Source organism: Nylanderia fulva, unplaced genomic scaffold, assembly GCF_048542155.1.
Source record: "Nylanderia fulva isolate GAGA-0341 unplaced genomic scaffold, ASM4854215v1 Scaffold36, whole genome shotgun sequence".
Classification (NCBI taxonomy): Eukaryota; Metazoa; Arthropoda; class Insecta; order Hymenoptera; family Formicidae; genus Nylanderia; species Nylanderia fulva.
In genome coordinates, this window is record NW_028190433.1 from 2,302,410 (window position 1) to 2,317,835 (window position 15,426).

General features: G+C 31.9%; 2 protein-coding genes across 5 annotated transcripts; both read left to right on the forward strand.

Annotated features, from left to right (window-relative positions):
* The first annotated feature begins 2,036 nt into the window (after positions 1-2,036).
* LOC114936144 (juvenile hormone acid O-methyltransferase-like) lies at positions 2,037-4,976 on the forward strand. 2 transcript variants are annotated; one of them, XM_029309209.2, is made up of 7 exons: positions 2,037-2,216; positions 2,602-2,679; positions 2,979-3,193; positions 3,315-3,486; positions 3,666-3,798; positions 4,151-4,295; positions 4,434-4,976. In XM_029309209.2, exons 3-7 carry the CDS (start codon positions 3,007-3,009, stop codon positions 4,661-4,663), a joined length of 867 nt encoding a protein of 288 aa, XP_029165042.1. In that variant the 5' UTR covers positions 2,037-2,216; positions 2,602-2,679; positions 2,979-3,006; the 3' UTR covers positions 4,664-4,976. The 2 variants fall into 2 exon arrangements, with proteins under 2 accessions (XP_029165042.1, XP_085341449.1); XM_085485323.1 differs by lacking the exon at positions 2,037-2,216 and having other exon boundaries at positions 2,223-2,679.
* Positions 4,977-5,678: 702 nt separating this feature from the next.
* LOC146722169 (uncharacterized) lies at positions 5,679-15,050 on the forward strand. 3 transcript variants are annotated; one of them, XR_014925308.1, is made up of 4 exons: positions 5,679-6,608; positions 6,830-6,985; positions 7,102-12,554; positions 12,628-15,050. XR_014925308.1 is itself a non-coding variant. In XM_085485320.1 (3 exons), the coding sequence occupies exon 3, from the start codon at positions 11,132-11,134 to the stop codon at positions 12,203-12,205; it is 1,074 nt and encodes a 357-aa protein (XP_085341446.1). In that variant the 5' UTR covers positions 5,679-6,608; positions 6,830-6,985; positions 7,102-11,131; the 3' UTR covers positions 12,206-15,050. The 3 variants fall into 3 exon arrangements, 2 of the variants coding, with proteins under 2 accessions (XP_085341446.1, XP_085341447.1); XM_085485320.1 differs by having other exon boundaries at positions 7,102-15,050; XM_085485321.1 differs by having other exon boundaries at positions 7,207-15,050.
* The last annotated feature ends 376 nt before the right edge of the window (positions 15,051-15,426 follow it).

A 15,426-nucleotide genomic window follows, 5' to 3' on the forward strand; every position in this document is an offset into this window, starting at 1 on the left:
TAATTTAATAATTTATCATTAATTCTTTGTGCCTTATATTACCTTTTTTGAATATACGTTTAAATATATTTGAATTAAATAATTATTTAGAGATAAATAATTTATTTTTTATATATATCTATTTATCTAAATATTTTATAAAAATATATAATAACTTTACAATGTATATACATTCCAGTTTGAATTAATTACATAATTATTCATGTTATTTAAATATAAAGATGAATAAATATATATATATATATATATATATATATTTTACTGAATTTATTTTGTTATTGTATATATTATAAACGTTTTAAAATAAAGCAATAATTATACATTTGTATCATTATAAGAAATTTATCTAAATATTATATATTATGTTGTCACTTACTTAGTGCAACTTTTTGATTTGACTACTTTTTGATGCTAATATTTTAACCTTTTTTCTCGTATTATCAATATAATTATTTAGCGCAATTTTTTGATTTCACTACTTTTTGATGCTAATATTTTAATTTTTTCTAGTATTATTAACAAAAATAAAATATAATTTATAAATATAATTTTTGAGAAAATATTTTTGATAATGATTAATTTTTGCAAAGAATTATTTTGGCTATAAACATAATTTTTGAGAAGATTATATTTTTTATTATTATAAAGAACTATTTTTGCTGACGAAAGATATAACCTAGCGCTTTTGTTTTACATCTGTAATGTCTTTTTTTGTGGGATAATATCTTACTATTTATATTATCCAATATAAATATCTTAATATTAAGATAATATAAAAATATTAAGATAATATAAAAATTTTAAGATAATATAAATATATCTTAATATTTATATAAGATAATATCTTTTCTAATATAATTTTATGTATAAAATAAGCTACAATGTAATTGTAAAATTCTATTATAATTATATATTTTAATTGTGATAAAAAAAAAACTTCTGAATCATTTTTGAAGAAGATAATTTGGAAGATGTAGATGTTTGAAAATCTTTGTATATTATGAATAAAATTATATTTCGTTACAGCTAAACTTCTGGTAAATAACTATTTACAGTTTACAAACAATAGAATACGAGGAAGCACATTCAAAAAATCATTTATCGTTCAATTTCAATTTTTTCGCATTTTTTCATATTCTCTGTAAAAAGCGGCAATTTTTAACCTATAAAGGTTTTAGTATATTTAATTTGTGAAATTTTAAGCCATAAATCATTAAGATCCGAGTTGATTGAATCAGTTCCGAGATAAAAACTTAATTTGACTACACTAATACGCGAAATTGCCCAACGTGCAAGCGAAGCAGGACTTTGAATTTGCTTCGTTTGTACCTAGGTTCTTGATCGACAAGGCCTGTTACCAGGCACCCCTTCCGATTAAAAAAAAAATCCATTTGCAATCAGATGAAATCATTTGTAATCAGATGAAATCATTTATAATCAGATGAAATCGTTTGTAATTAGATGAAATCATGAAATCAAATGAAATTATGTAATCTGTGGGACAACATTTTAGCTAGTGGTTACCCCCTCGGTTAATATACAATAACATGTACGATAACAGTCACACTATAGTTATATTACAATAATGCAACAAGTTATATTGCTGTTATAGCTTTTATATAACATTTAAGAGTTATCTTATATTTACATTATAAAACTGTAAAAATCTATGCGTAGGAAATTACAATATACATTTACGTTACTTGTACCCTATATATTATATTATATTTCGATATATAGTAACAATATGAAGTTACCTTCCCAGTGAGAAATGATAGTCTATTCGACGTCGATTCGTTGTCGAATCGATGTCAAAGTCGAATCAATGTCAAATTGATAACGATTCGACCAATCATTTCTCGCTGCATTATTGAAGCATTGATAACTATTCAATAGTTATCTTACTGAAGCAGTGAATAAAGCAACTAACTGCATAATTCAAACTTTGACCTAGGCTCTTGATCGACAAGACCTGTGACAAGGCACCTTTTCCGATTAAAAAACTTCCTCAATATCGACATTATATAAGTCGAGCAAAAACACGTTCGAGGCAGTTGCTTCTCAGTAACCTAACTAGATTCACACGCAAATCAAATATATATATATACATATATATTGTTGCTATCGCGAGACTAGTTTAAGTAACTTACACTAATAGGTGTAATATTGTTAAAATAAGCCAACCACAAGTGTTCAATTGTTTAAAAAAAAACCAGGTGCATAAGATTCGACATCTTAAGACAACCCGATCCGACTTTCGACGCCCCGAATCCATATCCTAATTTGGCGCGAACCCTTGTGCGCGACCCGAGGCACACAACACCTCGAATTACATTATCTATCTTTTTATAATATAATTTTTTCTTTAAATTTTTATTTTAAGAAATGTCTCTTTAAAAAGTTCGCGACACTGTTCTACTAACGCAACCATTTTTTTTAATGCTAATATCTTGTATTATTTCTTATTCTGTATACATACATTTTACATACACATACACACACACACACACACTTCAGTACACTCATCGTATAAAAATGCTCTTTCTTCAAAAACAATGATTTTACATAATATATATCTGCTCTCTATGTAATTTTTCGCAGGAACTATAAAGTAGCTCGATAAATTCCTCATTTCATCAACAATTTCACCAGCCACATCTAACAATTCACATATTTCCGGTAATTTGGTTATTTTAAAACTGTGTGTAATTAATTGCTCATTTTTATTTATTCAAAACGTTTATTCCTTTCTTTAAACCATCTCAGCTTATTGTATTGAGTGTTGTTTTGCCCATTATTCCGAATATTTTAATGTATTATATTATATGATAAGCTAAAAAAAAAAGTCCAAAAAAAACCAAAATCGTTCTGAATAAGTAAAGAAGAATTACACGCAGAGTATATTTGCATTTATTGAAATTTCGACACACCAACTCTTAAATTATAGCTCATTTTCTTCAAGTTTTTATAAATTTTAGTTATATACTTGAACATTATCATAAAATCATGATGCAAGCAGCGCAGTACGCTTTATTTACTAAAGCGAACAAACAAATTATATCACTTATTGTCGACGAGTTTGCCGAGGAACTAAAACATATTACTGGAAAATGTATGGATGTTGGTTGTGGACCTGGAAATACAACAAAAGATATTCTTCTTACGGCTCTTAATCCAAAAGCAACAATGATCGGTAAGAAAAAATAATGAATCGTAAAAAAGTTTGACAGCTCACGCGCGCACAAAAACAACACATAATGCAATGAAAAATAATATTAATTAATGTTAAAACTATATATGTATATTATATAAAGGCACAGATATTATGGCAAGTACGATCGAATACGCAAATAAAATGTACGATGACAAGGAACGACTCAAATTCGAAGTGTTGGATATTCAAACGAAAAACTTGCCGGAGAAATATATTTCGAAATTTGATCATATATTCTCATTTCACACTTTGCATTGGTGCCATGACATTCGGTAAGAAAATTTATTTAATAATGTTAAATTATAATATTATTTTGTAAGAAAGAATTTTTGTAATACACGATTTTACTAATATATACTTTTGCATAATTATGTGTTTCGAAAAATAATTCTAATAAATTTATATATTTTTAAAATTACAATCATTAACATTTATCTTCGTTATTCAACAGCCAGACGTTTGAAAATATGTATTGTATGCTTCGACCTGACAAAACTATGCTGATATTATATATAGTTCGTCATAGTTTTTTTGAAGTTTCGAAAATTATGGCGCAAGATGAGCGATATGCATCGTATATGGGGGTGAATATTATTGCCAATTGAAATATAATATAAGATTATATTGTAGAATAATTTCTGTGTAACTGTGAAATTTTTATTTTAAAATCCTCCGAATGTATGCTTATATAGATTTGGCTAACATAAGATATGAGATTCAATTTTGTTTTATGTGTACTTGTATTATTCGACATTTCTATAGGTAGCAAAATTTGTCATTTTAATCTCAAATTACGTCAAGATAATTAATTTTGATGCCTGAATTAATTTTGGATACATCTTTTTTGTATAACAAATATTTTATATGTAATATATAATATATATATTGCACATTTAATTTTTTAACTGTATATATTGTCAATTATCTTTTATATAGGACAAAGCAAAGTATGTTGGGTCACTTCATTATTCAATCCAACCTCGTGAAGAGATAATAGAAATGCTTGAAGATATTGGATTTCAAGTTAATCATTGCAGTCATCGGATATTGAACTACAAGGATAATGCAGAAACATTTCTATGTAAGTCTTTTCCTTGATATATATACAAGCAAAAATTAAATTCTAGGCTACGTAATTAATATAATGTTTTTATATTTTTTCTCATTTATTTGATTTACAATATTAAATTAATCGTATATATTTTATTCAATTCGATAGCCATGGTCACTTCACAATGTACTTTTAACTTTTTGGACGACATGCCGAATAATCTAAGAGTTGAATTCAAGAATGAATTAGCACGTAAATTTGCGGAAATAAGAGCTAAAGAATACGCAGATATTATTCAAAATAATTTTAAGATACATAACGTAGAGAAGGAGAAAAATGGAGATGATATGCCTATTGGATATACTGCACTGATAATTTATGCACAAAAAGTTTCATAATTGTATGAATGATCTTCATGATTAATACGACAAAAATGCGCAAATTTGTTTCTTTTTCACGTAGTCTCTCGTTATAAAATGCTTGAAAAATATTTACTTGTATTTCTTTTATGGACTAATCAAAAAATTAATATTTGCAAATTTACATTACAAAGTATACAATTGCTATTTGAGATATAGCTACAATATAATATATGTCATATTATTTTGTTTAATTATATTATATTAAATTTCATATTTATAAAATAAATTATAATTAATGGATACTGCATTTTATGCACATATTCATTGAAAAATATTCAATTTTATCATATTTTTAAATGACAAGAAATTGTAGATTAATTATTCCTGCTCAATTTCTGCCGCCAATCTGCTATCAGATTGTGTTTGACAGACTAGGTTTCTACCGCCAATTTGCCATTAACTATATTGTGCAAATTTTCTTGGTTTTTGCCGCTAATCTGCTGTCAGATTTTACTTATTATTTATGCTAGCATAATGTCATCAATTGCAGATACAGCAATTAATCTTAGGATAGGAATCTGCTGTAAAGTCATGATTATTAGCTAACATTTTGCTATCTGGGATATTAACTATATATTTTATACTCTAATAATTTATCCCACAAAAAAAGACATTACAGATGTAAAAAAAAGCGCTAAGTTATATCTTTCGTCAGCAAAAATAGTTCTTTATAATAATAAAAAATATAATCTTCTCAAAAATTATGTTTATAGCCAAAATAATTCTTTGCAAAAATTAATCATTATCAAAAATATTTTCTCAAAAATTATATTTATAAATTATATTTTATTTTTGTTAATAATACTAGAAAAAAATTAAAATTTTAGCATCAAAAAGTAGTGAAATCAAAAAATTGCGCTAAATAATTATATTGATAATACGAGAGAAAAGGTTAAAATATTAGCATCAAAAAGTAGTCAAATCAAAAAGTTGCACTAAGTAAGTGACAACATAATATATAATTATAAATTTAACGTATAAGACTGGCAACAAGAGCCAAATCGCGGATGACAATGCGTTATCCTAACGAAACTAAATAATTTTTCGTTAGAATTAAGGATCTGAATAGCTCAGCTGGAAGAGCAGTCGCCCGGCAAGCGAAAGGTCTCGGGTTCGATTCCCGATTCAGCGATTTTCGGATCTATATTTTTCTCTTACATTCATTTATTTATTTTCCGTAGGGGGGTTTAAAGGGGTATTGAAATTAAATCTCAAAATATGAGATTATTTCATATTTAAAATCTTGGCCGTGTCCAAGTAAAAATTTGGTGCCTTGTGCACCGGTATTTAATTCTAACGAAAAATTATTTAGTTTCGTTAGGATAACGCATTGTCATCCGCGATTTGGCTCTTGTTGCCCGTCTTATACGTTAAATTTATATAATATATAATATTTAGATAAATTTCCTATAATGATACAAATGTATAATTATTGCTTTATTTTAAAACGTTTATCAAGAGACACGGTAGTGTCTCGCGACCAGTTAAGGGCGTAGCCGAGACACCGTGTATCTTAACGCGAGTCGGACATTTGAGTCTTTATAATATTTTGAATTCTCAATAACGGCTGAAGCAATCGAGTTTATACTAGACTTAATCGATAGATTGAGTTTGAATTATATAATAAAAGTGTCTTTATTTCTGCTCTACGTGATTTGTAAGCAGAGATATATAATTGCAAAGTCGAAATATGAAAAATTTCTTTTAAGAAACGTCCCCGTCATCATCATTATTATTATCATTATCGACCACGCAAACATAGTAGTATCGTGCTACACGTATTCACACGTATACAACACATGCGCACACATATATTACACGTACACAACACATGAATAGATGCATGTATTGGAAATGTCCATCTCGCACGTTTTACAACAGACGGCGATAGTTGCCCTCCGCTATATTGACAGCGTGCGGGGTTAGATATTTTCAATTTTCAATTTCAATTTTTACATTCAATTTTAATGTTATTATTTGCAAATTTATTGTCATAATAATTTATGTGCAAGTTTACAGTCTGTGATACAAAATCAGATATTTTGCTATTATTTCAATAATATTTCAATTATATAAATGCCTATGTATGAGTATGCATATATTTTTAATAATTTTCTTAATTAGCTTCTATATTTTTTTCAGTTGTACATCAAGCAGGTAGCATTATCAGCTCACTTGTGAGCATGGGTTGGGCAATGGCTAGTTATCATCGCAGCATTCGATTAGCTTAACAAGATAAATCTAATATCAGTGCTATAGGAACCATTTTACAATTTTTCTGGCATTTTCTTATTGCAGGTACATATATATCCAATAATTAATATACAAAATTAAATATTATTCATCACACACTTTGTATCAAAATAATATATTTTTTAAAATTTATTTAATCATTTTTATCATTGTGATTGTAGTGGCAAGAATCTTATTGCTCAGTGTCATTGCAAGCATCTGGTCTGTATATACCATAATATATTGCGTAATACATTGGCTAAGTATGACAATATAGATTTTGATAGATTCCCATGGAATATTGGAATTTTGTCGGACTTACAGTCATCCACCACATATGCAGCCTACAATTAATTTCAATTCAATTCAATACTTTATTTGCCCCCTCAGGGATTAAAGGCGCTTTTGAGGAGCGTACCCAAACCTTACAAATTTCTTACAATCTTAACTTATAGACTACTCTTACATTCTACTCTTACATCTATCTTACAATTATCTTATCTCTAACTTAATCTACCTATTTACTAATTAAGAGAGAGAAAGAGCTGTCCCTAACCTATTTCTCGCTTTGCCTCGGCTTCCAGTTCCCCATGCATTCCCCAACACCTCATTCATACTTTCACACATTCTCCTCATACCTCCTTCCTCCTCTTCCCCTTCCACCCTCCCCTCCATCCTCTTTTTCTCTAATTCCCTCATCCATCCTTCTCCCTCTCCTCCTTCTTGCAGTATTTCCCTCATTTTTTCCCACCAGTTTCCCTTATTCCCCTCTCCCCCACATTCTCCTATTACATGTTCCCAAGTTTCGTCTTCCATCCCACATAGTCTGCATCTTCTTTTCCCCTCCTCTTCCCAGTATCTCGCCCCCCTCAATTCATTGTTCATTCTATACCTCACTATCCTTCTCCATCTGCTTTCCCCCCATCCCTTTCTCAAGTATTCCGGTAAACCCTCCTCCTTCCATTCTCCATACCATCTATTGTATCTCGATTCTCTTATCTTCTCCCATCTTTCCTCCTTTTGCCTTTCTCTGTCCTTCTGCTCCCATCCCTCATATACTTCCTTCCCCCTTTCTCTTTTTTCCTCCATCTCCCTCTCTTCTATCCCCCTTCCTTCAAAAAATTTTGCCCTCTCCTCCTCCCACACCGTTTTCTCCTTTCCTTCCTTTACCCTCTCCTTCATCTCCTCATAGCATTTCCTCGCTAAACTTCCTCCCATTCCTTCCTCTAATTTTTTCTCATACCCTATCGCTCTTCTTCCTGCTCTTATCCTGAATTTATCCTTTCCTATCTCTTCTTTTACCATATACCCCGGCGTACACCAATCTACTCCTAGCGTCCACCTAATCCATCTTTCCTGCATTGCCTCTACTTCTCTCCTCTCCTTCCACCCCCATATCTCCGCCCCATACTCCATCACCGTTCCTACCAACCTTTCCATTAACCATACTCTTTTCATCCAGTCTCCTGCAAATCTTCCCTTTCCCATACCCCATACTTGTCTCATCACCGCTCCTGCTTTCCTCACTCTGTCCCTCAGCTGCGCCTCCTGTCCTCCATTCCTTTGTAACTTATATCCTAGATACTTGAACTCTTTCACTTCCTCTAATTTTTTCCCTTTCCATCTCCACTCTATTTTCCTCATTCTTCCTCCCCCCTTTCTAAACCTCATTATTTTTGTCTTATTCACATTTACCTCTAGCCTTTTTTTATCCATGTAATTTTCCATTTTCCCCAACATATGTATCATCCCCTCCTCCTCCTCCGCCAACAACACCATGTCATCAGCATATGCCAAGCAGTGCACTTTTTCCCCTCCCAACTTTACTCCTCCCCAGCCTCCTTTTTTCAGCACTTCCTCTATATCCGCTATCAACAAATTGAACAAGTGTGGGCTCATTGGACAACCTTGCCTCACACCCCTTGCCGTCCAAAAGTTTTCTCCTTCCTCCTTCCCCGCTCTTACTTTACTCCTCGTTTCCTTGTATACCTCTTCTATCCTACTACTTAACCCTTCTCTTACCCCCCTCTTCCTTATCGCCTCCATTAACACCTCCCTATCCACTGAGTCAAACGCCGCCTTCAGATCTATGAAGGCCGCTACTACCTTACCTCCCTTCTTCTTCACTTTTTTATTGATCAGGTAGTTTAGCACATATATACTGTCAATCACCCCCATTCCCTTCCTAAAGCCTGTTTGACTCTCCGGCAACATATTCCCCCTCTCTATTTCCTCCTTTAACCTTTCTGTTAGAATCCCCACATACACCTTATATAACGTTGGCATCAAAGTCACCCCTCTGTAGTTTTCCACCCTATTCCCCGTTTCCTTTTTTAACAGTGGTACTATTATCCCCTCTTTCCACCTCTCCGGCCATCCTTCCCCTCTCCAGACTCTGTTGCACATTTCCCATACCCACTCTTCTACCCTCTCTCCTCCATATTTCCATACCTCACTCGGTATCCCATCCTCCCCCGCTGCTTTTCCTTTCTTCAATTTTCCCAATATCCTCCTTACTTCCCCCCTGCTTATCTCCTGCTCCTCATCCCTCTCCCTTTTCTCTTTTCCTCCTCTTACAACTTTAACCTCTACCCCTCCCAATAAGTCCATGAAATATTCCTTCCACTCTTCCACTTTTATCTCTTCATTCACTCCTTCTCTCTTCTTCCTTTCCCTGTTTATAATTTTCCATACCTCTCCTTCCGTTCTTGCCTCTATCGCTTCCTTGTACCATCTTATCCTCTCCTCCTCCCTTTTTCCTTTACACATTAGCTTATATTCTGCCCTTTCTTTTCTGTATCCTTCTCCTCCTCCTCCTTTCTTCCTCCATTCCCTTAGCTTTTTCCTTACTTCTTTCCTCTTCTCCTCACATTCCTCATCCCACCACCCTTTCTTTTTTCCTTCTCCACTCTCTTTTTCTCCTTCTCTCAATTCCTCTTCTATCCTTCCTATTTTTTCCTCTAGCTCCTCTTCTATTCCCTCTTTCCACTCCTCTCCCCATTCTATTTCCTCTCTTATTCTTTCTCCTCCCCTCTTTGTCCATCTCCCCTTTTTTCTTATTCCTTTTCCTTCCTTCCTTTTCCCCTTTTCAGCACCTCCTCTTCTTTCTAACGTTACAATCAAAGGGTGATGGTCCGACTCTATGTTACCTCCCACCTCCATTCTCTTTATCTTTTCCTTTACTCTATCCTCTCCCACCACATAGTCTATCACCGATTCCCCTCTTCCTCCTGTATATGTGTACTCCCCCTCCCTATCCCCTCTAATCCCTCCGTTAAAAATTCCCCATCCCACTTCTTCTAGCTCTTTTATCAACTTTCTCCCATCCTCATTTACCTTCTTGTCCTTCGATCTTCTTTCCTCTTCCTCCTCTCCTCCTATCACTCCCCCCCTTCTACCTGTCCTTGCGTTGAAATCTCCTCCTAAAATCGTCCATTTGTCTTCTTCTTTCTCTTCCATCCATTCCTTCATTTCCTCCATTTTCCTTTCCATGTCCCCGTTAATGTATATACCTATTACCCTCCACTTCTCTCTTCCTACCTCTAAATCCGCCATCATTATTCCCTCCGCCTTTTCTCCCATTCCTGATACTTTTATCCTTCCCCTCTCCTCCTTTACCCCCATGATCATTCCCCCCATCGGTCTTCCTTTCTTCTTTCTCTTTTTTGCTGCTTGCTTCTCCCATCTATATCCTTTCGGTAACCTCTTTTTAATCGCCTCCCACCCCTTTTCCTCTATCCATGTTTCCATCATCACCACTACCTCCCAATCCTCTATTTCCTTCCAGAATTTTTCTTCCTTATTTTTCAACCCTGCCACATTCCAAAAACCTATCTTCCATTCCTCTCTTACTTCTCCTTTTTCCTTTCTCTCTTGCTCCTTTCTTCTTTCTATCTCCGTCTCCTTTTCTCCCTCCTCCTTTCTCTTCTTACTACTCTTCTTCCCTTCTCCTTTCCTTCCTTCTTCTCTTCTCCCTTCTTCTATCCCTTTTTTCCTCCATTCTTGTCTTCATGCCCCCCTCTTCCACCTCCATTTTCTCCATTCCTTCTCTAATTTCTCCCTTCCAGTTCTTGAGCACTCTTTCTTCCCCTTCCCATTTCCACCAAACATCATTGATTTTTATCCTACCGTAGTTTGTCCACACCTTGTTCCCTTTCCTCTTTTCTTCCTCCGCAATTTCCATTATTCTCCATTTCATCTTTCTTTCCTCCCATGTTAGGTCGTCCTCTATCCTCACCTTCTTTCCTCTTAACAGACTCTTTTTTTCCATCACCTGTCTCTTTTGTTCTCTGCTGCCTAGTCTTACAACCACCATTTCTCCTTCCTTTCCCTCCTTTCCTTTCAACCTTCTTATCCATTCTATTTCCGTTTTCGCTCCTATTTCTTTCATTATTTTCTCCACTCTTTCTTTTACATCTTCCTTCCCTTCTTCTATTCTTCTTATCACGATGTTATTCCTTCTTTCTTCTCTCTCTTTCCACTCTAACTTCTTTCCTATGTCTCTCATTTTCCCCATTATTGACTCACCTAACCCCTTACTCCCTCCTTCTCCCCCCTCTCTCTTTCTCTTTCTTCCTTTTTACTTCTCTTCTCCAACTTATTCTTGCCTCCAACTCTATCACCCTTTCCTCCAGACTTTCTATCTTTTTTCCCATTTCTTTTCTTTCTTCTCTCCATTCCCCCTCCTTTTTCCATATTTCAATCTTCAATTTTCTTATTTCCTCACCCAACTTCTCTGTAATCTTCTCTCCTATCTCCTCCATCATCCTCTTTAACTCCTCCTTTTCTATCCCCCCTACTTCTCTGTTCAGCCTTTCAGTTCTTTTGCTCCTTCTCAGACTTCTTTCCTCTTCCTCATTATCCTCCTCTCCCCCTTCTTCCCTTTTCCTTTTCAAGAAATCCTCTATACATCCCATACTGCTCCTCCTCTCTTTCGCTAATTCATCTACTCTTCTCGGCCTCCCTGCCTTCTTTTTTACTTCCTCCTCATCTCCCCTCTTTCCCCCTTCCTCAACCATCCTATCTCTAGTAGTCTCTATCCTCCTATCTCTACTATTCTCTTCACTAACATTCTTTTCCTCCTTATTCATTTTTCTCTTATCGCTTTCTTTCTTTGATTCACTTACTCTATGTTCTAATTCGCGCCAACTCGCTAGTGAATTCCCTAGTGAATTCCCTATTGAATTCCCTATCTTTCTATCTGCACCTGCTCTCTACACCTACTCTCTTTCTTCCACGTGTCTACGTGTCCACGTGTCTCACCTTTTCCTGCTTTCTATTTACTAACTCCTTACCCCTTTTCCTTCTCCTATCCTTTCAATCTATCCTCCTCTTTTTCCTACGCCCTCTCACCTCCTATCTCCTATTCTCCTCACCCCTTTTCTCACTCTTTCCTCACAAATACCTGCCACGCTTTCACACACCTGTCACTCACACTCTCACCGGAACCGGAAGCCTGCAGCCTACAATTAAAGAACGCATTTATTCCATATGATTTGCTTCCGTTATTGGAATATTTAAAATAAAAATTTTATTAATAAATTTCGATGAAATAATTTATAAGAGGTTGAAGAAACTATGAAACGAATTCAGTCTCATAAAAGGGTAGTTGGAACAATAGTGGTGAATGCAGAAGGTATTACATGAGATCATTGACATGATTTACTTGTAGTTGTAAACAAAAATTTATAAAATTATATCTGTTTTAGGTATTCCTATAAAGTCAACATTAGATAATACGACAACAGTTCAATACGCAGGTTTGATAAGCCAATTGTCAGATAAAGCTCGTTCTGTCGTACGTGACTTGAATCCAACAAATGATTTAACTTTCTTGCACATACGTAGCAAAAAACATAAAATTATGATGGCACCAGATAAATAATTCATATTAATAGTAGTACAAAATCCAGTTGATTGATATTTAAAAGAAACAAAAATATATTTCAAAGTTAAGATTTATTTCTTTGGTTGTTAATTTAATCTGTATGCTACATTGGATGTTAATATCTATTCAAGTAAATAAAAAAAAATAAAAGAATAAAGCTTAAAAATTATACAAGATGCAGTATTTAATTACTAATTTAACAAATTATGAACTTTTAGAGTTTTTAAATAGTGCTTTCTTCTTTGGTAACAATATTATATTTTTAAGTTTGATAATTATGAAAATATGTATATATAGTAATTCATGGCATGTTTATTTTTGTATTTAATACAATTATAAATGTACATTTCTCATCAATATAATATCACAGTATCTTTTTTATCATTTAATTTTAATATTGAGATTGTTTTTATTCAGTGGAAAAAAAAATGTGTAGTTGGTCCCTATTAATTATACATACATATAAGAGTGTCGCACAAATAATTCTATGCAGTCTTTTTAAGATAATATAAAAATACTTATAAGTATAATCAATTAAAATACATATAATCAAAATTGTATGTATTAAAATTCAATAGCATATAAAAAAAATTTTTTAAAATTATATCAGTGGAAAAATAAATGTGTAGTTGGTCCCTATTAATTATACATACATATAAGAGTGTCGCACAAATAATTCTATGCAGTCTTTTTAAGATAATATAAAAATACTTATAAGTATAATCAATTATAAAATACATATAATCAAAATTGTATGTATTAAAATTCAATAGCATATAAAAAAAATTTTTTATAAAATTATATATTATATATATAATAAAAATCCAACATTTTATATATATATATATATATATATATATATATAAATATATATTTATTTATATCATAAATATATATTTATTTATTTATATTTACCTATCTTTTTTTTATATATATGGTAGAAATACAATGTATGAATTATTTTATTTTGCAAAATTTTTGAAAGTTAAACTATACAATGAAATTATTTCATATAATACCGAGATTCTTTTCATAATAAAGATTAAGAGAGAGTTAGATTTTATCATAAGATTTATAAAAGTCATAAGATAAGGTTAATTGCATATTGTATAGTTTATCTCTCATTTTTTAAAGTAAATAAATATCAAAGTTACATTGCTTGAACTGGTGCGTTTGAAGTATGTTGTCTTTTTGAGGGATGCAAGACAATATAGTACAAAAGCATTGCTGTAATTCTCAAGAAAAAGGAAATGATACAAATAATAAAGATTATATTAAAGTACTAAGCCTCTTTAACTGCAGGAAGACAAGCATATTGCCATAATAAATTTGCTGCAATATTTTCAAAAAAGCAGATAACATAGAAAGATAGATGTTTTCAAAATGTTTTGCTATCTACAGCATTGAGATATATAAAAATGTGCACTATGCCAATAACGGAAGCAAATAATATGGAATAAATGCGTTCTTTAATTGTAGGCTGCATATGTGGTGGATGACTGCAAGTCCGACAAAATTCCAATATTCCATGGGAATCTATCAAAATCCATATTGTCATACTTAGCCAATGTATTACACAATATATTATGGTATATACAGGCCAGATGCTTGCAATGACACTGAGCAATAAGATCCTTGCCACTACAATCACAATGATAAAAATGATTAAATAAAATTAATTAATGAAAGGCTCGTATAAATTAACAAAATTAACAAAATTATTTGATTTATTTGATTTGATTAAATAAATTCTAAATAATATATTATTTTGATACAAATTGTGTGATGAATAATATTTAATTTTGTATATTAATTATTGGATATATATGTACCTGTAATAAGAAAATGCCAGAAAAATTGAATTTGCTTATTTATTTAAAGATGCTTATCATATACAAAAATGAATGATATAATCTCTAAAAACTCACCTTTAAAAAAAGGTAAAAAAAGGCGACCAGTTAAGGGCACGCCATTAACAAAAATTATCCATTGCAAACCCATGTACAATAGAATTGTATGAAAAATTATCGATTATAAACCCATGTACAATCGTAACAAAAGTAATGAAATAAAAAAAAAATTGCGCCAAGTGAAAGTAGAAACTTGTACCAGTGGTAAATTAAAGTTGCAGACATATATAGAGTCGTATAATGAATCAATAAAAATTTAAATTTGCAAATGTAGAATTGTACCATAAAAAAACTTATCTTTTAAAAAAAAAGATTAACAAGATGCCAAGTCCATGCGCCATGTGAAAAAGTGTTAAACAAAAAAGTATTTTTAAGTAAAAAAATCTATCAATTGACAAAAATTTATGTTCTAAAATCAATATCTCTACAAAAAGTAATGTCCAATTATTGCGCGAATAAATAAACATTTTTATAAAAAATTAAAATATAAAAACTTATGCAAATTTAAAATTAATATAAAATAAAAAGAAATAAAAAAATTTTAGTTAAAAAAACTGGGCGCGCTGCAATGAGTTTAAAAGTAACAATTTAATTTTAATATCATTAGAATATTATTTAGCAGCGCGCCCAGTTTTTTGTTATTGTATATATTATAAACGTTTTAAAATAAAGCAATAATTATACATTTGTATCATTATAGGAAATTTATC